The 23,846-nt window shown below is 60.2% G+C and overlaps 1 protein-coding gene across 1 annotated transcript; it reads right to left on the bottom strand.

Moving 5' to 3' along the window:
- Nucleotides 1-6,850: 6,850 nt before the first annotated feature.
- PPP1R9B (protein phosphatase 1 regulatory subunit 9B) lies at nt 6,851-23,429 on the bottom strand. The gene is made up of 10 exons (XM_069482405.1): nt 21,887-23,429; nt 17,778-17,910; nt 16,295-16,415; nt 14,360-14,464; nt 13,218-13,353; nt 12,452-12,604; nt 12,285-12,338; nt 9,086-9,315; nt 8,676-8,772; nt 6,851-8,499 (listed from the first exon to the last, which is right to left on the bottom strand). The coding sequence occupies exons 1-10, from the start codon at nt 23,258-23,260 to the stop codon at nt 8,446-8,448; spliced, it is 2,457 nt and encodes an 818-aa protein (XP_069338506.1). The 5' UTR covers nt 23,261-23,429; the 3' UTR covers nt 6,851-8,445.
- Nucleotides 23,430-23,846: the final 417 nt, after the last annotated feature.

The following is a 23,846-nucleotide window of genomic DNA, read 5'->3' as shown; positions in this document are numbered from 1 at the left end:
GGTGCCCTCACCACCTGCCTTTCTGAACATGAGCTGTTCAGGAAGCTGGCACTATCAGCAGGGCCACGGTTCGAAACAAACTCACAGTTCTAGACACACTCATAGACGCAGGAGGGTATGAGGAGTGCTCACAGCAGAACAGGGGACAGCCAAATCTCTATGATGCATCAAGTATGTTCTGGGAAGAAGTCTGAATAGCAAGGGGTTTGTTTGTTTGTTTGTTTGTTTGCTGGGAAGCCAGATGGGAGGACAGAGAAGCAGATACATGCAGCTGAAACTATTTGGGCGGCTTACAGGCAGATAGAGGGTCCCAGTAGCTCTAGGGACCCCATGGGCGGGGAGGGAATTGGATGAGGAGACGAGTGAGGAAACTCAGGGACCATTGATGGTTTAGGGCAAGGGGACACTGCATGGCTGAGACATGATTTCCAATTACTTCTAACACTCAGGTCCCCAGGACAAGGGTGGAGCACTGGGCTAGACCACACATGTGACAGGTGTAGGAAAGCCAGGCCACATGCTGGCTGGGGTCTTTTCCAACACCCCTCTTCCCTTATCACATAGACAGCATCTCACTTCACAGCGGCCAGGCTTGGGAGTGTTCATATCTCAACTGCACAGATGTGAGAACTAGATGCAAGGGACGAGAGGCAGGCCCAGCAAGGCTTGTCACGTGCTTGGAACCCCAGCTAGTCCAGAGGCTGAGGCTGGAGGATCGCTTGAGCCTAGGAGTTTGAGACCAGCCTGGGTAACACAGTGAGACCCTGTCTTAAAACTAAAAATAAATTTTAGAAAGTAAGAAGAGGCAGAACTCAGCCTTGAGCCAGGTCTCCTGTGCTTCAGCCCTATCCTAGGTGATGATCTGCAGTGTGGGGGATGCTCACGAGGAGAGGACACTGCTGGGGGAAGGGATGGGGTAGAGGTAGGGGAGACGGTCCATCCTGGCCAGGACTAGGAGAGGCACGGCAACCACCTCCACTCCCAGACTCCATACATGCCTGGGGCTGAAAGCAGGAAATGAGGAGTGGGAAGGGGTCAGGGAGTGGGCCCTCCAAGAACCTTCTGCCATTCTTGAACTCTAGAGGCCAGTAACAGGGATCTAGAGCCTTTCTTCCTGCCAGATGGGATGGGAGGCTGCCCCTAAGAATGAACCAAATTTCCTCATTCAATCACAAAGCCTTCTCTGACTAGGACACAGCTGCCACCTCCTCCAGACAGTTGTCCTAGGTAGCCCTCCCTCCTCCCATTCATCTACATAATTTCTAAATCCACCCTTTGCCAGCCACTAGGAAGTAGGGATTGAGTCCCTAAATGGGGCTTATCTATCCCCCATCAGATGGGAAGCTTCCTGAGAAGAGAGGGGTCATGTGTTTTTCCATCAGATTAGGGACTCTGTGAAAATAGGAACTGCCTCTCCCATCAGAATGGAGGCTGTCTGAGGGCACCACGTTGACTTCTGTCCTCTGACTACTAAGAATGGAGATCCCATGTGATTTTCATTTTTTTGAAGAGAGAGGCTCTGGCTCTGTCACTCATGCTGGAGTGTAGTGGCACAATCACAGCTCACTCTAACCTCGAACTCCTGGGCTCAATCCTCCTGCCTCAGCCTCCTGAGTAGCTAGACTAGAGTTGCAAACCACCATGCCTGGTCAATTTTTAAAATTTTTTTGTAGATACAGGGTTTTGCTATGTTGCCCAAACTAGTCTCAAACTCCTGGCCTCATGAGATCCTCCTGCCTTAGCCTCCTAAAGTGCTGGGATTAGAGGCATGAGTCTGCACACCTGGCCCCCACAGGTTCTTTATGCAAAGCTCCAGTTCAGGGCCCAGGCCTTCTTGTGGATACAGTCCTCTTTCAGGTACCCTCGGCTAGGATAGGGTTTCCAGTTCATACCCACTCTCAGTCTATCCTGATTCAGCACAAACTGCTTTCTTTCCCACCCTTCAAGAACTAACTTCCTGGGGTGTGGATGGGGGACCCTCCCCACACTGTCCCATGGGGAACTCTGGGGAAGTAGGCTATCCAGGCCCCTTCCACTCAATCCTCTCCTTCCAAACTGAGCTTTGGATAATTAGACAGTGAACCCCACACCCCACTCCTACGCACACATGCACACACTCATGCACATACATTCAGCCAGGTGGCAGATGCACGGGGTAGAGATGAACCCCTTCCTCTGGACACCCTCTGGGCTCTGGTGTTACCAGACCATCCCTTCCCCCAAGGCTTCCAATTCCCAGAGGAGGAGCACTGATGACCTTTGACCCTTCTCTGGCAGAAAGGGAGGCAGGTGAGCTCACGGCTTCCGGGGACCCACGGGGAAGGAGAAAGAGAAAGAAAGGGTGCCCAAGCCCTGGGAAAGGAGTGGAGTGGGGAGTAGGAAAAACAGACAGCGAGCACACACACAGGTTGGCGGGGAGTCCACAGGGCTGCTGAGAAGAAAGACCAAGAAAGAGATCAGAGAAGGGGGCCCGGGAAGCAGCAGAGGAGACAGAGGATTCCGTGGCCCTGAGTGAGGCCCGAGAGGGTGGGGTTCAAGGAGAGCAGGGCAGGCAAGAGGAAAGGGGCTCTGGAAAGGGAGACAGAGACCAAGAGAGAAGTGCACTGGGAAAGACCAGGAAGCGACAGACGGGAGAGGAGGCTGGGGGTGCGGGAAGCAGTTGTGGAGCTGGAGAGTCTGCGCCCCCTCCCCTTAGGGCCACCAGGCTTGGGGCAGTCTGCAAGAGTGAGGCGCCCCTTCAAAGTGCAGCTAGAGGTGGGCTGGGGATGGGGGACGGGGCACCTACTCCACTCCCGGGACTCCTCTTGCTAATCAGAGCCCAGTGGCTAGTTTCTCTCCAATCCATCAGTCCAACTCCACGCCAGGCAAGAAAGAGTTAAGCCCTCTCCCCCTCCCCCCACACCAGCTTTTTATTAATTTCTCCGGGCGTCCGGCTGGAGGGAGGGGATTAGGGACACAAATCCTATCTCCGCCCCCTCCCCTGACAGCCCAGCACCCCAGCCCCGGGTGGTCCCCCTAGGGACAGGGGAAGAAAGGCCCATGTCACTTGGCCCCATCCAACCCCACTCGGGGTCCCCACCGCGAGCCCGAGTGGCCCCCAGCCCCGCTTCCCTGTCCGCCCCAGGGGGCCTGGCCCCTCACCTCCAGCATCGGTCATCTTCAGCGTCCGGCGCCCCGGGAACCCCTCAGGCCCATAGTGCTCGAGGCGGGGGCCGGGCGGGAGAGGGGCGGGGGCACCGTCACCCCGGCCGTGGGGGGCTCCGGGCTGGCTCCAGCCGCTCCATCCCGGGGTTCGGGTTGGGGTCGGAGGGGAGGGTGGAGGGTGGGGGGAGGGTGCGGAGACAGGGAGAAGGTTTGCTGGAAGCAGGAGGCGCGGGCGGGGCTGGACGGGGAGACCTGACGGGAGGATGCTCGGTGTGTGCGTGCGTGTGTGTGCGCGTGTGTGTGTGTGTGCGTGTGTGTGTGTGTGCGCGCGCGAGGGGGAGGGAGAGCGGGAGAGAGGGAGCGCCACCTCCCGCCCCGCCCACGCCTGCCGGGCCTGGCCGGACGCCGGGCCCCCTGCCTGGCGGGCCGACTCGCGCCGCGTCGCGTCAGCTGGCGTCCGCGGGGGTCCCCGGCGGAAGGGGCGATGCGGGGGGCGCGTGGCGGGGAGGCAGGGCGCCCGGGAGACAAAGAGCGGGAGGGAGGGAGGGAGGGAGGGGCGGAGGCAGCAGGAGGACGCAGAGGGCGGGGGCGGAGGCGGCCGGCGCGGCGGCGGGGCAGGGGGATCCGAGTTGCCGCTACTTCTCGGCCCGCGGAGACGCGGCGCACCCGAGTCTGCGCGGGTGGGAGCGGCTGGGGAGACGGCCCCGCCTTGGGACCCACGGGGCTTCCGCCTCCTCTGCCAGGTCTGTGAGGGCTCCTGATGCATTCATTCATTCAACAAACGTCCACAGAGCAGCCGGGGCGCCCAGGCCGGAGGGGCTGGCGGTGCAGTCAGGGGCACAGACGAGTGGGGACGCCCTCACAAGCCGAGTGCCGCGGGCCCGTTCAGAGGACACTTCAGCGCCGGCAGGGAGAGCGCACGCGAGGGCGCCTGGCCTGGGGCCGGGTGGGCGGGGAAGGGGTGATGTGTTGGCTACCCCTGCAGGCCACGGTAGGGGCAAGTGTCAGCGGGGGGTGGGCAAGAGGAGGAGATGAGATGAATCTGGGGAGGTGCCGGGCGGAGGGCTCTCACTGTATTCCACTAGCCACAGAATAAAATTAACAGGGGAGGGAGGGGCTCAGATTTGCGTTTAGGAAGCTCTCTTTGGCCGCTCAGTGGAGTAAGGACTGCAGAAAGGCGGCCTGAAGGAAGGGGACCCCTCGGGAAGCTGTGGAAAGATGATGACAGTGGGCACGAAGATTAAAGATCAAGTGGAGAACGATTCAGGATGTAGAACTGAAGAAATTGACAGGATTTGGGGCCCAGGTGGACTTGAGGCAGGGAGCCCCGCAGCACAGTGGGGATGAAGAAGGATGAGGTCAGACTTGGACCCGCTGAGCTGGAGGTGGTGGCAGGCCAGCCAGGGGACATACTGTGAGAACCAACAACTGCTGCTATAGGGCACGGCCTGGGATGTGGCAGGCACTCTCCGATTATTTATTGTCACCCTCACAATAAACCCACAAAGTAGGTGTTGCTGTTACCCACCACCTCCAGGAAAACAGAGACTTAAAGGAAGGAAAGTGGTTTGTTCATGAGCAAGTGGTGAAGCTGGGAGAGGGTGGAGTGTGTGGGGTTAGAGTTCCCTGATGGTTCATGGGACTCTGCAGTCGGAAGCCCTGTGGCAAGTGGCATGTGGAGCCAGGATGATCTTGGGACTGTGAGTGAGGACAGCATTATTGTAATAGCCCTCAGGGGCTGAGGGTATCCGAGGAGATCTGTGAGAGTTTGGGGCTCTCTGAGTGTCTTCAGAATCTATAGGCAGCCACATGGTACCAGCTACATTGTGGAGATCTGGGGAGGAGGTGACGTCTCTGGTGACAGCCTGTAGGGGCTATGTCTGGGGTCTTTAAAGAGGATGTGGTTTGCAGGCATCTAGTGAGATCTGGGTGATGGGATATGTGGGGCGGTGGATTACACAGCCCCTGTGGATCCCACGGGCTGGGGAGACGATGGTATGTAAGGTCAGTGCTGGGGACAAGGGAATCCTTGGGAGGGCATCTGCTAGGTCATGGGACCTGGGAGGAGCCCCTGCTCCTAGGGAGGTCTAAGCTTCTAGGACTTGAGAAAATTTCCCTACCTATGCCAAGTGTTGCGACCCTGGAGATCCTACTCAGGCTGCCAAAACTGGACAGGTGATGGGGGTGGGGGAAGGGCTGAGGTGACAAGCCTCACACAGGCCTGCCCACAACCATGTGACATAGCCCCAAACATGGACATACTGTATATCATAGGCAAGTTATACCTCAGGCCTGAGAAACTCACAGCAAACAACACCCCCCAGCCACACATCAGCCCCAAGCACGATGGGGATACTTGGCCCACCTTTTGGAATATGCCATGTATATATAGGCCCCTTACCTAAGACACAGGTCAGATGGGGGCAGGGGGACCCCACCCTGGATGCTTAACCTGTCAGCCCAGCAGAAGCTGCGCCACAGCCCTCACGCCTACCTCCCACCCAGGAAGGTCCAGCCACTTCATTTCTTGGGACATCTTGGCCAGGTTTCCAAAACAGGTGCTCAGTGACTTCTAACTCTGGAGCCATGACCTGTGACCCCATGGTTTGGTGGTCTCTGATCTTGGGACTCAGCCACCTGGATCTGTCTTCAGCATCCTCATGGCTCCCAGAGCACTCCAAGGACGATCTACTTGGAGGAGATGCCTTCAGAGGCAGTCACCATCCTCAGGTTTCCAGGTCACCCTCAGGTGGGTGGCAGGAGTGCATGGCCCTGAGGTGTAGAACTAGGATTTTTGAGGGGTCCTTATGGGACGCCGGAATTTGGCTTGCCATGCACGGGACCTGTGTGACTGAGCCATCCACAGGGAGCAGCTGCCTCCAGAGCTGACTCTCCCTGGGAGTTCTGCCTACTCATCTTGGATATTGTCAGGGACCCATCAAGGTGACCTTCAAGGGCCCTGAAGTTGGGACTTCCATTCCTTATGGCAAAAGGAGAGAAAGGTGAGAATCCCCTTGAGGCTAAGGCGCTGAACACAAGTGCCCTGTGCTTCATTCTCTCCCATTTGCACACAGCACCCAGAGAGGAAAGCCTGGTGATGGGACCTGCCCTAGGCTTCCACTCCATCCCCAGCTGGCTCTCATCCCTCTGGGACTTCACCAAAGCTGTCCCTGGAACCCTGGCATCTAGACGCCCAGACCCATTAGTATTAGAGCTAGTGAGTCAGCACCCAGACCTGCTGGCACAGAGCACGGGGCCAGGGCTATTTAAGGCCTCTCAGAGTGCCCCAAGAGGGGCAAACAGAACAGAATCTCTAGGACCCTGGGGATAAACTGCCCTGACGTGTCACATCCCACCTGCTCCTGCCACCTCTGGGAAACCTTGGATCCTTCGTGGAGCTCACACAGTTTAAGAGGACTTCTCAGGGGAGGGATTTAGGGTTCCTCTTGCCCTATCTAGCCCATCCTCTGAATTCCTTTGGGGCTTTGAAAAACGGATGCGACTGGCTGAACGAACTCTTTAGAAACTCCCAGCCTTGCCCAAGAGGACTGAACAAAAAGCATGGGTGCCGAAGGGCGGAATGGTAGCAGAAAGGCAGTTTGCCCGAACCGGGAACTCTCAGGGGTCGGAGGCAGAGCTGATGGGAGGGGACCCCTCCCCCCTCCCTCTGCAGGCTCCAGCGAATCAAGAAACCAGGCAGCGAGGCTCTGGGGGCTGCTTTTATGGGGACGACCTGACAGAGGGCATGGTCCGTACAAAACCGGAAACAATACATACATATATATATTATATACAGAGACGCGGTCCTCCGGAAGGCTGGGCAGGGCCGGCCGCCGGCCGGGAAACCGGAAGCGCCCTGCGGCCCCGCCCGCTCGGCTCCGCCCCCTTCGTCAGCCAGGGTGAAGGGCACGGGCCGGGCCGGGCACTGGGACAGCCAGCTCTTTCAGGGGGTGGGGCACGTCTGGGGGCAGGAGGGGGGGGGCAAGAAATACTGATCGATGGCACGGTCTATTTACAGGGACAAGGAGAAGCCAAAACGGACGGGACGGCGTTGTCTGTTTTTTAAAAATGAACAAAAACCCAGGCTTGGGGCGGGGCATGAAGAAGTGGCAAGATGAGATGGATTCTGAAAGCGGAGGGGACCTGAGGGGGGGTCTCACCTCCCTTGGTCCAAGCCCCAATTTGGGGTTAAAGTGGGAAACAGCATCAATTCCACTTACAAGGCAGGCTGCCAGCAGGGCAACCCTGTTCTCTAAAAAGATGAGAAGTAGTAAAATTTTGCCCTCCAGTCAAAACAGTCGGGAGGGGGGTGGTTGAGGCTGAATCTCTGCAATGTTAGTACAAGGCTTCCAGGTGTCCCCCAGGGCAGGCCGGGCAGGGCAGGGCCAGGCCTCGCTCTCCAGGGAGAAATGTTCCCCTTGCCTAATAGCAGGGTCTCTGCAGCCAGACCCCCTAAGCTGACCTCCTCTCCTCCCTGGCATTCCCAGGCTTGGCCAGAAAACCTGGACCCCAGAGAGGCTGCAGACAGTTCCAGGAGGAGGTTATGGCTATTTGGCACCTGGGAGAGGGGAGGCACAAGGAGAAATTGAGGGCTGCTGCCCCACGAAACGGGGAGCCAGGGACCAGGTGTCCTGAACTCTCCCTTTTTCCTACAATCACTCCCCTTTTCTGGAAGGATACATAGGAAATCAGTGCAGGGCCAGGCCCAGCCTCCGGGCTCTGGGGTGGACTCTATCCCTCCCGGGACAGGGGACGGGATGGGAGGAGATGTTGAGGCAACCCCTCAAGCAAGAGGGTCAGAATGCAACAGAGACAGCACAATGATGGGGGGAGAAGGAAGGGCCAAGAAGGTAGAATCTCAAGTCAAGAGGCCCAGGGGCCATCCAGGTGCCCCATGGGCAGGGAGCAGCCTCCAATTGGTGAGATGCTGGGAGAGCCCCAGCCCCATTCCAGTCCAGAGACAAAGGCTGGAGGTTGTAAAGTCTGGCAGTTTGGTCTGCAAGTCCTTTGTGTCCATCCACTGCCCAGGCCAGCCCACAGCATCCCTTGGCCTGTGTGCCTCAGCCCCGTGGGGCAAGGAGAAGGCCGCCCTTCCAGCCACCTCTGTCTGCCCGGGCCACCTTAAGGGGGCCTGTGTACGGGCCCTCTGGTCCCTGAAGCTGGAGGAGGTGGGGTGGAGGGGTGGAGGGATTCGGGGCACCTGTCCCCAGGCTGGTAGGGGGAGGGGTGGGGTATTAAGGACAGGGGAAGGAGGCCAGTGGGAGTGGGATTAATTATTGTCTGGTCAAGGAATGATTCCTATTAAGTAGAATTGGAATTCCTCAGTGTTTGCAGGTTTCCTTCCAGTTCTGAGATCTGGAAAACAAAGGAGAGGGGGTCAAACCTGGGCATCAGGCCTGGGCCCCGCCCCCTCTGCCCTCTGGTGGGGATGCAAGCCCCCTCCCTCCAGGACGCACAGGGTGGCTGCTAGACGGGGGCTTGCATGCTGCCCCCACCATAGGGCTCTTCCCCCAGGGCACCCCTGGGCCTACCTTGTCCAGGAGCTTGTCCATCTCCTCCTTCCTAGCCAGCTCTGATTCCTCCAGAACCCGGCGTTGTGCAGTCTCCTTTTTCAGGAACTCGATCTCCCTGGGGAGAGGCAAGGGACAGATGGCAGGTAAGGGTGTGTGGTCTGGCTTCCATCCAGGGACACTCAGTGCCACCTGGGCAGCAGCTCTGCTCCTCTCCCTGTTCCCAGGTCAGGGGGTCCCAGGTTTTCCCAAAGCCTCTCGGGCCTGGCCCTGTGCTGGCTCTGCTGCCCCGTCACGCCCGGCCCAGGGGCCCTCCAACGTCTGTGCTCTGTGCCTCCCTCACTCAGCTGTGGGGGCTGGGGGTAAGGAACTGCCACCACAGGCCTCTCATCCTCCCTGGGCCCAGGGCACCCAGCACCCCGGCCACGTACTTCTGCTGGTAGTCCTTGATGAGGCGCTTGGCCTTGCTGTACTTGCGCTCCAGGGCTTGGTACTGGGCCTGGGTCTCGCGCAAGTGCTCGTCCACGGCCTGGCACAGGCTCTGGGCCTCGCCCCAGTAGCCCTCCAGTTTCTCCATGCGCTCCTTGTTCTCCTCCACACTCTGCTCCAGCTGGGCCTTCTCGACCCGCCAGCGCCCCTTTTCCTGCTCCAGGCTCTGCAGCTGAGAGGAAGGAGCAGCCCTGGGTTGGTGGGGGCCAGAGGGAGCCATGGGGCACCCCCACCCTGGCACTGCGGCCAGTCTCCAGGGGATTCCTACAGATGTGGAGCCCCCTGCACCCCAAGTAACTCTCCTTGGCTGAGCCCAAGAGCTGAAACCCAGAGAGGGAAGAGATGGGGCCTCAGCCCCAGAGCTCCAAGCCAAGGGTCCCTGTCACTTCACCCCATTCCTTGATTAGTCACTGGCTACTCTGACTTGGGGCAGGACTTCTGTCTCAAGCCTCAGTCCTCCCATCTGTGAAATGGGAGTGATACCTGCCTCTGCCTCCCAAGCTCACAAGGGCTACTACAGTGAGACAGCAGATGTGAAAGAGCAGGCAAGTGAGGGTCACCATTGCTCTCTGTCCCCTCTCTGCAGCCCTGGCCCTGCTGACCAGTCCTTGCTCTTTCTGACCAATCCTGACTCCTCTCCCTGCTCCCAGGTGACCCCAGTGCAGACCTCCAATCCCCAACAGCTCAGTCCTGAAAGCTTTGTTCTCTCTATACCCACTACCCTGGGGCACAGGCCCACCTTCATGCACCGAGCCCCAGATCCCAAGCCCCGGCCCAACCTTGCTCCCAACTTCCAGCCTTATCACCCTCAAACCGCACCTCCCACCTGCACAAACCTCTGCCTTTCCTGACATGCTCAATTCTGTTAAAAGGTGCCACAAACTTGTAGCCATCCAGGCACTCATCTCAAGCCCCTGCCTGCCCTGCCACCTTGTTGGCTTCAAATGTCCCTTGCTCTCTGTTCCCAGCCATAAAGGCCTTCCTGCAGATTCAGACTTGCCACAGGACCTTTGCACATGCTGTGCCCACTGCCTGGAATGTGCCTCTTCTCCCCTCCCCCTTGCCTAGTTATTTCCTACTAGCTCACCCTTTGGCTCACTGCTCAGTGTATCCCTTCCCCAGAGAAACCCCCAACAGCACAGCCCCACACCCACCCCCAGCTGAACTGGGTTCCTCCTGCTTTAGGAGTTCAGTAAGCCTGTCCTCTCCCACAGAGCCCCATGTCAGTTTCTAACACAGTCACTGGTAGGCAGACTCTAAGCTGCACAAGGACAACGATCAACTCCGGTTGTGCCATCACAGTGACTGAACAGTAGTAGTGGGCATCTAGAAGGTACCCCGCGGACGTTTGTAAACTGAATGAATGAATAGATCTTCGATGTGCCCCTCCCCTTCTTCCTCTGCACACACCCAGGAAAACACAACCTGTCATCTCGACCCTGAAAATGCAGCACTAACCCACCCTCTGCCTGTACTCTGGGAAGTCCTAGCCCACCCCTGCCAGGACACTGGCTGGGATTCTACCCAGTCTGCCTGCCTCCAAGTCCTGGCTACCCTCACGCCCTCCTACTTCATAGGCAGTGACCTTCTGAAAACCCCTATATAGCCACACAGCCCCATGCTGTGTGGACCAAGGCTAAAGTCCTTAGAGGAGAATCAGGACACTGCAAGCCACAGCCCACCCTGGCAGTCCAGCCCTGCCGCCATCTCTCCCCGACAGGCACACTGCCACCACCCGGCGGGCGTCCTCCCGAAGCCAGCTTCCAGGCTCCATCCAGCTCGTCTCCCTGCCAGGAATGCCCTTTCTTCTGCCCCAGCCATCTAACCCTGCCTCCTCCCGAGGGCTGGCTTTACACTCCCCTCTCTGTGTGCACGGTGGGGGTATACCCACACGTGGGAGTGTACACGTGCCTGCCCAGGTGCACTGTGTCTGCAAGGCCCCTGCAGACCTGTCTGTCCCTACCACACCAGAAGCCCCATGGGGGTGGGGACTCCTACTGTCTAGGGCCCGATACAGACTTTTAACATGAAGTCTGTATGTCTACATGCCTGTGAGGGTGCTGGCACCCAACGTGCTTGTCTAAGCATCTGTGCATGGTACATACATGTGCTTGTGTATGGCGTGTGTCACCATCTAGTGGTGTCAGCATCAACACCTCCGTGTTGCTTGCCCACTGAGCATGTGCATGCCTGTGACACTCTTCCTAGACCAGGTGGTCCAAATGAGTCATGATGACTATGTACCTTCGAGCAGATGAATGCAGAGCACATCTGCGTGTCCAGACTGACGCCCCTGGGCGTGCTGCCACAGGAAGCACGGGTCCAGTGTTTCCGTGATTGTGTCCGTGTAGAGTGGGTGTCTCCACATGTCTGGGGGAGTGGGTCTGTGAGGCTGGAGGGTATCACTGTGTGTATCTCTGGGTAGTCTGTATTTATCACTGGGCCTATACATAGAGGACATATGTGGGACAGTGTAAACACAGACATCTAGAGCAGGACTTAGTGTGCTTCAGTATCAGAGCTAGTACTTTCGGCTTTTTTTTTTTTTTTTTTTTTTGAGATAGAGTCTCACTCTGTTGCCCAGGCTAGAGTGCAGTGGCATCGTCATAGCTCACAGCAACCTCAAACTCCTGGGCTCAAGCAATCTGCCTGCCTCAGACTCCCATGTAGCTGGGACTACAGGCACATGCCACTGTGTCTGGTTAAGTTTTTTATTTCTTGTAAAGACGGGGTCTCACTATATTGCCCAGGCTGGTCTTCAACTCCTGGCCTCAAGTGATCCTCCCACAGTGCTGGGATTACAGGTGTGAGCTACTATGCCCAGCCATACTTTGGGGTTTTTATTGAGTATGTATTATGTCAGACGTTGTGCTAAGGACTTTACATGTATTATCTCATTGAATCCTCACAATGATCCCATGGTGTTAGGTATTATCGTTAGCCCATTTTACAGATAAGGAGGCTGAGGCAGAGCAGCAAGGGATGCTGGAGCAGATGGACCCAGAGCTCCATCTCCTAACACTATATCCCTTTGCCTCAGAGCAACCTATTCCATGGGTGCCTGTGCCTGTGGGTGGTGTACATGCATCAGTGTGCAGGTGTGAAGGTGGGGACCCCGTTCCTCAACACACGCCCCCTCACCTTTCTCTTGAGCTGCTGGATCTCGGCCTCAGTGACGGCATGCTTGATCTGGAGCTGTGGGCAGAGGGGCAGGTGCTCAGCTCCGGCTGGGTGGGGCAGGCCATGCTGAGGGCAGGACGCCGGCCCACCTCCGCCCTCCACCACCCCGGGCAGCCCCCTCCTCCCACCTCCTTGAACTTGTGCACCAGCTTCTCAGGCTCCATGTCCACGGGGGACAGTGCATCCTCGTTCTCCGCTAGCTCGAACACCTCGATGGCCATCTCGCCACTTGGGAACGTGGGGCTCAGCTCCTCATCCTCGTCCGTGGCGTACTCCCCCGTCTGTGAAGGGAGGTAGGAGGCCGTGGACCCTACTCCCGCCCGCCTCCCTCAGCCCTGACAACCAGGGCTTAGACCAGCAGCAGGCTGCCAGGTGAGGCTGGGGGCCACCCAGGGATGTGGGTCGTGCCCCCCGTCAGCCTGGGGCTGCACCAGAGGCAGGTTTATGTCTTCCCCAGTAGCTCCCGGAGTCCCCTGCAGGCAGAGGCAGTTCCCACATAAGACTGGGACCCTGAAGAAACAGCCAGTACCATCCCCCTTACGCTATGGGTCCCCTGAGGTCTGGCTCTGTCTCCCTCCTCAGATTAGGTCCCCTGAGCTTAGGGGCTGTGCCCTCCCCTCAGAGTGGGGGCTCTTGGAGAGAACCATGTTTCCTTATAGGGTTAGGCAGGCTCTCTGATGATAGAGGGTATGACTCCTCATCAGACCAAGGGTTCTTTGAGGGAGGGGTCTGCATCTCCTCCCTCAGACTGGGGCTTCCCAGGAAGAGGGACCAGCTCCACACTTTGCACTTCGGGTTTCTTTAGGGGGCCTGGGGAAGCGGTAGACGGGAGTGTAATGCTTCAGCTAGCCACCTGGGGGCGATCTCGCCGCCAGCCAGGCCCGGAGTCCCTACCTCCTCGTCTTCCTCCCCGTACTGGGCGTATCTCTGCTCCATCATCTCCCGCTGCCATCGCTCCTGTTCCAGGGTCTGCTGAATTAGCTGGGCCACTTCGCTCTGCTCTCCCGGCCGCTCCCGGCCAATCATAAACCTGCAGGGGCACCGGCATCATCCCCTGCCTCTGTCCTCAGCGAGCAATGCCACCATCCTCCCTGCTGGTGCTCCCCTCTCCAAACTCAGCCCTCCCAGGGGAGGTGAAATGAGAGGGCTGAGTCCCAAGGCTGCAGTGTTAATAATGAATGGGAGAACACAGGGCCTTACTGGGTTTCCTTCCCAGGGGAGAGGAGGGCCCACAAGCTCTTCTGGCCAGTTTTGGAGGAGAGGGGGTATCAGCCAAACATTGAGCTGGGCTGCAGGTGACATGAGCTCAGGGGCTGCCAGTTCGGGGGGCTCTTCCCCACCACGTGGGAGAAACCCAGGCAGGGGAATGGTGAAGATGACCCGTCCCAGCAGGGCTGGAGCCGTGGAGGTGTGTCTTGGGTATGCTCCAAGCCCCCTGAGCTTCAGGAAGGGGCAGGATGATGGCAACCGGAGATTAGGATGGAGAGGAAACAGTGGAACTTCCAGGCACCAGCCCCTCCTCCCCGTGGCCACCCACATCCTGTTTCTCTCCACCACCCTTTCCTGGGGGCAGTGCCCCTCTTGCAGGGGGCCAGGGGGTCATCCCTGAATGTGAAGACAGAGGCGGAACCGGGGAGCTTCTAATCCAATCCCCCTCCCTTGCAGGCCCAGGACGAGTCTTCCCGGGATTGCACGGGGCTGGGCAGGGGGGAGGGAAGAAAGGACCCCAAATTGGCTGGCGTTCACCCTGCACACCTTGGTTCTTCAATGAGTGAGTCAGGGACAGGCAGGAGGGAAGGAGAATAAGCCGCAGAGGACAGTGTGTGGGGCACTGAGCCCTGGTGGCCGGCGGCGTCTGGGAGCTCGGCATGGGAAGGCAGGCATGGGGCAAGGGACTGTGGGCTCAGCAGTTCCTTCAGGCAGGAGTCAGCTGAACCTCCACGAGCTGGCAGCCCAGAAGCTTCACTGGGCAGGTGAGCGGGGCGTCGGGGCGAGGGCCTCCCCCCGCCCTGGTGCCCACTGCTCTGGGCTCTCACCGCACTCGGCCCTTGGTGTTCCGGAGCACAGAGGCTGCAAAGCTTTGGGTCACTCCCACCAGACTTGTTCCGTCCACCTCCACCAGGAGATCGTTCACCTGGATCCTGGGGGAGCAACACTCATTAAGGGGGTCACCAGGGAACTGTAGAACTGGGGTAGAGGTGGCTCAGTCCCCACAGGGACCTGGTACTTCGTCTATCTGCATAAAATTCATGAGGCCAGAGGACAGGGTATCAGCCAGGCCACCTGTGTGGCCAGTGAGTCAGGCAAGCAAAGTGACACGGGTGTCCAGGGCCAGGAGAGATGGCAGGCACTCTTTCTGTGACAATCACACAATTGTTCCCTCCTCCAAGGGGCCCCACAGCACACAAGTGACACGCTGTCCTCTATGTGCACGTTTCTGCACAGACCTGAGTCCACAGGTGTCCTCCTAAATGCCTGAGACCCGAGTAGCACTCTCGTGTTCACACACCATCGCACACACCTGACACAGGTGCACACCTCCAACACACTCCAGCTGTGGCACCTGAAGCCCTTGTTCTCCACACAGGAAAAGGAGAGATGGGGTGGCCCAGCCTGGCCGGCCAAGGGAGAGGAAGATGCCGGGTGGGGGGCCCCTTGGCCATCTCCTTCCTCCACTCTCACTCCCTGGGTGCCCCAGGCCTTCTCTCAGGGCTCCCACACGGAAACGGAGCAAACGGCTCACCCCAAACGCCCCGCACCACAGTGGGCACGTGCTCGTGGACACGTATGCACACACACTCCCCACGCAGCCACCAGGCGACAGCAGGAAAGGCTCTGGAGGTTCAAATCAGGAGGGGAAGTGAGTAAGTGAAAGAACAGGACTGTCACCATTCCTGTTCCCTGCCCTCTCCATGCCACCTGGGCCACAAGAGGCAGAAGCCCCCTGAATAGGGCAACCCACCTCTTGGTCTTCCCCAGAGTCACCCAGCCCACACAAGGACACCTACTCACCTCTGTCATATGGAAGGGGTCTGGGTTTGGAGGTATCACCACAAGCGACCTCCAATGTCAACCTCTTACAACCACCCTGGGGGATGCCCCACAGCCCTGCCCACCGCCACTCCCACCCCCTACAATACACACCCAGCGGAACAGCCCACAGAGGGGTCACCAGGCTGGCCCAGTGCTCCAGGACACCCTCCCTGAACCTTCTGACCCACAGAACTCACCCGCTCCCGCCACAGAGATGCTCAACACAGGCACGCACACCACACACACACAGAGTAGCCCATCTCCAGAGCCACCAGTTTGTCTAGCCACGTCAACACCTGGCCCCCCAACCCCATGCTCCAGGCACACCTGCCTGCTTTCAGCTCCCCTGCCTGGAACCTCCTGCACTCCTTCAGCACAGCTAACTCCTGCTCAGCCTTCAGCGCTCCAGTCCACTGCCACTTCCTCCAGGAAGGCTTCCCTAATACCCAGAGAGATCGTGCTCTCCTGTCTTATGCCTTTTGTGCACCCTGTATTTCACCGTTTTCTGGATGTCCACTTGTTTAATGTCTGTCTACCTCACACTGCACTGCACGGCCCCTCACCGGGGACTCCCCAGGGCCTGGCACCAGCCTGACAACAGTCAGGGACTCAGTGTTTGTTAAATGAAAGAAAATGCTCAAATGCATTCCAGACACACAGCCTCCATGCCTGTGCCCTCCAGACCAGGGCCCAGCCCACACTTCAAACCAGGAGACACAACTGACAGCCCCCATCTTCACTAGCTCCCCCGGGATGCAGAGCCCTGAGGGTGAGGGTTTCTGTCTGTTTACTCACTGTTGTATCCCAGGGCCCAGCAGGGCTCCCTCCATGAACACCTGCACCGCACACAGAGCACGCACGTCTCCCAGGGCACGGCCCGAGCCCGCTCCAGGGCCCACCCCGCAGACCATGGCCAGCGGGGACGGTGGGGGTGGTACCTGCCATCCCGATGGGCTGCGCCACCCTCGGTCACGGTCTTGACGAAGATGCCCAGCTTCTCCAGGCCCATGTCGGCCCCAGCCCCCATGCCGATGATGCTGATGCCCAGGCCCTCGGAGTCTGTGGAGCAGAGGGAGGCATGGTGAGGGGAGCGCTCCAGACAGGACTTGCAGGGGCACGGGAGAGGCCCTCCACCCTGGACTCTAGGGCAGAGCCCCCACCAGAAAGCAGTCCCCACACTTAGTGGATGTCCCACAGCTGAGGAAGGCGTGTGGTTCTGTCTACCCACTTTTTGCCCAATCCAAAGAACTGATGGGCGGCAGGGCATGCCCAGGGTGGCCTGGCAAGGGAGAGACGGTTGTGGATGCGGAGAAGGGTGTGTGGCCTGAAGGGGTGGCTGGGACGGGGCCTGGCCCTAAGCCTTTTGGTCTCCTCCCTTTCTAAGCAGTCTCGCCTACTCTCGTGGCTGCAGAGCCCAGAGACCTCCTGGTTTCCTCTCCCCCGAGGCCCCCTCGCCTATCCACACCTGCCCTGCCTCTCGTGGGCCTCTGACACTCAAATCTCATGACCCTCCCAACAAACACACCCTCATCGGGATGGCACCACCACCCACCAGCTGCCAGGCCTGGGAGGCACCTGGATTCCTCCCTCCCCCTCACAGCCTCCGCCGGAGCCAGATCCCCACCAGGTCCTGCTGATCCTCCTCCCACCCTGGGATCTGTCAGGTCCACCCACTCCCTGCTCTGCCGGCATCTTGCCCACTCCACAGTGGGTTCTCACCATCCACTTGTGACCCTCTCCGTGCATCACAGCCAGGTGTGGTCTTTCTAGAATACCTTTCCCGTGCCTCACAACAGCTTCCAGTCCATCTCAGAAGCATGACCACATCCTGCCCATGGTCTGCGAGGCCCTGTCTGCACACCCTTCTTGCCCTCCCTGTGAACATGCAGCCAAGCCTCTCTCCTCCGCTCTCCTCCGCATCCCTCTAAACGCCTGCTCTCCAGAGTTCAACCCTCAGCCCCAGGCTGGTTAGGTCTCCTGTTAAATGTTTTCATATCAGCCCCGATTTCCTCCCAGCACCTATGACAGTGCCTAGGGACGCAGTTGGATATGACTGTTCCACCCTTGTCTGTCTCCCCCGCTCTGAGGACACACGCTCCCTGGTGAGCCTGCTTGGGCCATCTCTGCACCCCCAACACAGCCCCGGACCCAGCAGGAAGCATCCAACAGAGATCTGTTGACTGAACGGGCAAATGTCATTCCAGAACAGCGGCAGTGGGGGTTGTGAGCTTGGTCGGGGATAGAGTCCCTGTGTAGCTGGGGGTGCTGGCAGGGGAGGGTGGGGGAAGGTCACCAAGGACCTGAGTCAGGGGGAGAGGCCCAACCTGTCTGTGGGAGCACCTGTGGGCACAGGGCAGAAGCTGGCCCCAGAGAGGAGACCCAGGTCAACTCCAGCTGTGCCCAAGTGGCCTGGCCTCTCACCCTTCTCCAGCTCCACAGGGAACAGCTCCAACCTCTCCACCCGCTTCTCCAGCTCGTACTCAGCGGAGGCTGCCATGGGATCCACATCCTCATTGCGACGATCGTAGTCCTCGTTGGAGTAGGTGCTGAACACCTGCGGAAGGGGGGCAGCTGTCAGAGAGGCTGGCAGGAGGGCAAGGGCAGAACTGGCGTGAGAGGCTGAGGGGCAAGCAGGGCCACCAGCCCATGCCCTGCTCGACTCTGGCCACATGCCTTTGCCCCACCCCCAGACAGGCTTGAGATGATGAGGCTGCACCCAGCCCCGTCAGGACCCAGCTCTGAGCACAGGCTCTTCTAGTTCTAGAGCCCAGGGTCAAGAGAGAAAGGGACCCAGCCTTGCCCGATCCGCACTGTCATTCTCTCTGCAGCTCCAACCAGCGTGAGCATGGTCTGCTGGGGGATGGATGCACGATCCCGGAGCAACTGGCAGGCCCAGGAACCCAGACCCCCAGATCAGAAAGAGTGAGGGATGAGCACTCCGGGAGCCAGACAGAGACGAGCGGGGACACAAAGACACAGACACAGAGAGGAAGGAACAGGCTGAGCAGAAGAGGGGAATAGGAGGAGGGGAGAAAGGATGGAGAAGATGCTGAAGGATGCCAGATGGGGAGAGAGGGGGGAGCGGGTGTGAGACAGCAGAGGGGGAGGGGAGCAGGAGAGAGGAGGATGGGCAGAGGCAGGGACTACCCAGCTCTGACCTGCACCTGCAGTGGATGTTGGGGGCAGAGGAGGCAGGTAGGAAGGACCACCTCTACCCCACGGAGAAAGGGCAGGCCCTCCACCCTGCGTGCCCCTCAGGTGGCAGAAGCAGGGGAGAAGATCAGGCCCTATGGCCTGCCCTGCACGCCCAGGCCTGTCTCCCTCCAGACGGCAGCTCTCTGAGTTATGCCACCTGTCACCATGCGCTAGGAGGCCTAGGCAGAGGCTCTAGGATCTGGGCCCTGGGGAGACTGAGGAGATGGAGAAGGTGGCAGCTTCTTTGATGCTGCGCATGGTGAACCCAGCCTCCACAGGGGCTCCCAGGCCAGCCCTGCCTTGGGATCTCCTGTACCCCTCTGCTGTCTCCCTCAGCAAAGAGGAGGTTCCCCATCCCCATCCCCATCCCCAAAGAACAGAGAAGCTGGGACAGGGGCTCTGTGGGAGAGCCTAATTCTGGGCCCAGGCAGGGGTGCCCTCAGTGGGAGGTTAATGAGCAACATTTGGGGTACCATGACGTGTTCGGGCTTCACTGCCTGCAGCGACAGGTTGGCACCACTTAGAGCCAAGCGGGGGTGGGGAGCAGCTCTATCAGATGGCTGGGCCTGAAGCTGAAGGAGCCAGAGTGGGGCCCTGTTTCCCCCAAGGCCCCTGCTAGGGCTCCCTCTGCACCAGAAGCAGGTCCTGCGGGCACCCTGGCTGGCAGTGGCACTCCTGTCCCAGCCTTTATTTGGGCTTGCTCCATGTCATCCCCACCCATCCCCATGGAGGCTCACTGCCATAGGGGGAGGGGGAGGGGGTGCTCATAGGACTAGAAGCATGGCTGGAAGGGGCCTGCACGGTCACTTAGGTCAATGTCCTCAATTTCACAGCATCAGAGAAACCCCGGCTCAGGCCCTTAAAGCTCGTCTGTCCACTGCACCCCTTGGAGGAACAGGCTGCCATTCCACACACAGCCCAAGACACCAGGTCTGCTGCCCAAGGTCACAGAGGTTAGACAGTGGCAGGGCAGGATGAGACTGCACCCAGCTGGGCTCTGGTGGTGGGTCGCCGGTGACTCTGTTCCCATTACACAAGTGCCCCAGGCCCTATGACAGGGGCTGGTGTGAGCCTGGACTCAGCAGATGGGCTTTGGCTCACTTTTGCATCTGAGACCCTGACCCTCACCCTCTGCTCCAGGAGACAAGGTCCCCTCATCTCTCAGTCTTTGTGCTCTCCCGGGTCAACCAACCCCCTACCAAGACACACAGACCCACCCCCCCACTGTGACCTCCAAAACACACCCTCACGGCCTGACCTGAGCTTTGCCCTCTCTTGTTCTCAGCCTATCAAGTCCTGTTCTCCTTTCAAATCCTGCCCCTGGAGGAATCCCAGGCCTCAGGCTCCAAGGCCCCCCCAGAACCCCCACCCCCCAGATCACCCCCCACCCCTCGTCAGTCTGCCCATTACAATAAGCCCAGCCTATCAGAGGGCCCTGGGCCCAGTCCCACCTCCCTAGGTGACAATCTAGAATTGGTTCTCTGCTCTCAGCAGAAACCTCCACCTGTATAAGGGCAACAATTGGGTTGTCAGTGGGCATGGGACCCCGCACTCAGCATCAGTGTAGGGGTGGGTGGGGGGAACCGGGGCCTCGGGCACCAGGCAGAGGAGGAAATCCCCAGCCAGGCCGAAAGTCAGACACACACTCAGGCTGCACGGCTCGCCCCAGCTCTCACACTGGGCGGAAGAGCTTCAGAGTCTCCAGGGAGTCGGGGAGCACTGCTCCAAATCATGTGCTATTTTTTACCAAAAAATCAGGGTAAGGTGTCAAATATAGACAGTCAGAGGCCCGGACCAAACTCCATCTCTGAGGGCATCAGGCTGCTCAGGGAATGGGTGGCGGTGGGGGTAGGGGGACTCCCTCAGAGTCCCAAGATCCTCTGTTGCCTCCAGGACCCCACTGCCTCAGAAGGGGTGAGGGGATGGCAAAGGACTCATAAGGTCCCAGCCCAGGGAAGGGGCTGGCCTGGGAGGGGAATAGCAACCTCCACTCACTTTTAACCTTTAGGCCTCTTACTGGGGTGTGGGGGGGAGGTGGGCAAGGGGCAGAGGTTGTACTCTGGGGCGGGTGAGAGGAAACTTGGGCAGCTTCAGTGTCCAGGAGTAGTTATGGCAACGACAAGCAAACAGATGGGAGTTTGGCTGGGGAAGGATAAAGGCCGGGCAGGGACCTGGACACTTCCATGGGGCGGACCTGGGGCTGGGCACAGCTGAGCCTGGGGCAGTGAGAAAGAATGATCAAGGCTGAATGTGCCAGCCAAGAGTGGAGGGTGGTAAGAAGTGGCAGGGGAGGGTGCTGGGGTTCTTAATTCGCCCCAGGGGATGTCCCCTCTCCAACCACTGTTCTGAGGATCTCAAGGCACTGGCACAGCCCACAAACCTATCACCAACAGTGGTGGTGGGAATGGGGGTAAAATGAGACCCCCAAAAGGGGCAGCTCCCATCCCTTTTTCAGGAGAATGTGGCAAAAGCACTGGGGGACTGCCAAGCCATGGGCATCTGTCCTACTGGGCAGCCAAGAGCAAAGGCATGCCTGCTACTGCCAGGCACCCTGGGGTTTCCCAGCCCCTCCTCCTCCTCCTGCCTGCAGAAGGCCTACTCCATCCAGTCAAGGGCTCATGGTGCCCCCTCCCAGGGCAAGCCAGGACCTGGTAGCTGGTGGCACAGACCCCCAGGGAACAAGGCCCCAGCTCCAGTCACATGGCCATAGACCAGCTCACCCTCACGACCTGCTTCCCTCTTTCACTTCTGCAAAGTTGGGGTGGGGGTACAAACAGAATGGAGGATGGGCCGCCGTCCCCTGCACCTTCCCTGCACCTTCGTGTTGGGAAGTTCCCGGCCACCATTCCCTGGTCTCATCCAGCTCCCCAGCGAGGGGCAAGCAGGGACTGTTTCTAAGCTCCCTGACCCCCTTCCAGGGTGGAGTAGGACCAATGTAGGGAGTCTCACCCCAGGACACACACTCCCCTTCACACCATCCAAGGCCCTGCTTCTAGCAATCTCTGGAGGATGTCTGGAGAAGAAGGGAAAGCAGGTGTCCCAGGACCCGCAGGGGCACGGAGGGTGCAGTGGGGGGGGGCGGGGCGGGCAGGACAGCAGGCGGAAGAACCTGAGGGCAGGTCGGGGCAGGCCACCCGCATCTCAGACCTGAAAATCATCCACCTCTGACAAACAGCTGGAACTCCCCCACGCCCCCCTCAGGGTGGGAACTTCTGGGAAGGGGGCTGGGTGGCAGGGGCTGACTCAGCCTGCCAAACCCGGCTGGCTGGCGAGCTGGGGGCGGCCGCGTGCACGTGGCAGGGGCGGCGCGGGGGCGGGGAGGGGGGCTCACTTACTTGGATGGGCGCAGTGCTGAAATGGATCTTCCGGCTCGGGGCCGGGTCCTCTTCCTCTGAGAGCCCGGGGATCTCCACGCACCCCGACTCAGGCTCGTAGGGGGGTTCCCCATCCTCCTCGTCTTCGTCGTCGTCCTCTTCCAGGGCACTGCCCCCAGAGTCCTCCCCGAGCCCACTGTAGGCGCTCACGTCCACCAAGTCCGCCTCCGAGAAGTCCTCCTTCTTGGACTCATCTGCCTCCTCAGGGGCCACGTCCGGGGCCCTGCCATTGCCCACCTCCCTCTCTGGCGCTGCCACCGTAGCCGCCTCCTCCTCGGGGGCCGCTTGGGCCTTCTGCTCCTCGGGCGCGGGACTGGCTGTGGTTGCCGAGGTGCTGCCATTCTCCAGGGCTGCGTGGACCGTCACCTCGGCCTGGATCACCTCCCCGGGCGCCGACTCTGCTTCCGACTCCCCGCTCTCCTCCACCTCCACCGGCTTAATCTTCCGCACCTCCCGGGGCTTGGGGGGCGGTCGGGCGGGGGCCACTCGGTGCTGCGGGGGCTGCTGCCCTCCGGGGCCGCGCTCCTTCTCAGCCGGGGCATCCCCCGACGGGGCAGGCGGTGGCGGCGGTGGCGGCTGGAACACCCGGGACCGCTTACTGACCAGCTTCGAGTTGACCTGGGGGGCGCCTGCGGCCGCGGCCCTGGTGGGCCCGGGCCCGCGGTGGAGGCCGGTCCGCGAGTCGGCCTTCTCGAAGACGGCGCTGAGCTGGCTGACTGTCGGCGACACGGCGTCGGCGTCCAGCTTGTCCAGCGCCTCGGTGCTGCCGTTGAAGCGCACCACGACATCCAGCTTCCGGTCCTGCAGGCCGGCGCGCTCCTGCCTCAGCAGCCGCCGCGTCGCGGCCTCCTTGTCGCCGCCTGCGGCCGCGGGGACGCGTTCGAACAGCTTCCGCGTCTCCTGCAGCCGGGACGGCGGGTGCGGCGGCGGCGCGGGCTGCGCGGAGGGCGCGGGCTTGGAGTCGAAGCGGCTCACGCGCTCCGACACGCTAGTGCCCAGCTTGAGCAGGGCGCTGTGGTCCACGTTCTCGTTCAGGCTGCTGGCCCGCGGCAGCGACAGACGCACGCCGCGCTCGGGCGCCCGCGGGGCCTCGGCCAGGCCCGCGCCGCCACCGGCCTCGCCCGGCTGCCCCGCCGTCGTGCCCATCTGCAGGAACATACTTTTGATGCGGTGGACGTTGGAGCCATATTTCTTGTGGTGGGCCCCCTTGGGTGCCTCGTCGGGCCCGGGCGCATCGGGCTGCTTCAGCGCCTGGATGCCGGCCTCGTAGGCGCTGCGGTGTGGGGAGGCGCTCCGGAGGGGACCCCCAGGCCCCCGCGGCTCCGTCTTCATCATGGTGGGGGGAGCCGGGTTCGCATGCCCCCGCTCCCCGCTCCCCCCCTCCAACAGGCGGCTGGCCAAGTCGGGACCACCGCCCCCTCCCCCAGAAAAAAGAAACCCCGAAAGGCCTTATTTAGGGTCCCCCTAAAACCAAGCTGCCCAGAACAGTTAATCTCGTTTAAAAAAAAAATGGAAAAAAAAAAAATCCCCAAGCGCCCTGTGTGGGTCGCCTCCCCCAGTCAAGCTGCCAAAGACAGCCAGTCCCCCTTCAAAAGCCGGAGCGGCCTGGTACGGTCGCCCCTACCCAAATTAGAAAAGCGGCGGCTGGGGCCGGTGGGAGCGCGCGCCCTGCCCGCGAAGCAGCGGCGGCGACGTCGGTTCACATCGTCCGAGGCGGTGTCAGCGGGGCTGGCAGCCCGGGAGCCCCCCGCTCCGGCCAGAAGCCTCGGCTCTCGGGGGTCCCGGCACCGCTGCGCCCATGGCTGCTCGGCCGGTCCGGGCTGCTCCGCCGCCGCGCCGCCCTCCCTCCCTCCCTCCCCCCCGCGCCCCGAGCCTCGGTCTTTCTCTGGCTCTGCCGGAGCCGCGGCTGCCGGAGACCGAG

The sequence above is a fragment of the Eulemur rufifrons genome, chromosome 9 (genome assembly GCF_041146395.1).
Source record: "Eulemur rufifrons isolate Redbay chromosome 9, OSU_ERuf_1, whole genome shotgun sequence".
Lineage (NCBI taxonomy): Eukaryota > Metazoa > Chordata > Mammalia > Primates > Lemuridae > Eulemur > Eulemur rufifrons.
Note: the sequence above shows the minus strand (reverse complement) of the source record. Positions and strands in the feature narration are given on the sequence as shown.

Bases quoted from the DNA above. Each gene is read 5' to 3' on its own strand.
- PPP1R9B (XM_069482405.1), bottom strand. From the start codon at position 23,260: ATGATGAAGACGGAGCCGCGGGGGCCTGGGGGTCCCCTCCGGAGCGCC. The intron at 13,354-14,359 runs GTGAGAGCCCAG...GTGCCCCTGCAG, and splicing joins AACACCAAGGGCCGAGTGCG to GTTTATGATTGGCCGGGAGC. The intron at 8,500-8,675 runs GTAGGCCCAGGG...TTTGTTTTCCAG, and splicing joins TGGACAAGCTCCTGGACAAG to ATCTCAGAACTGGAAGGAAA.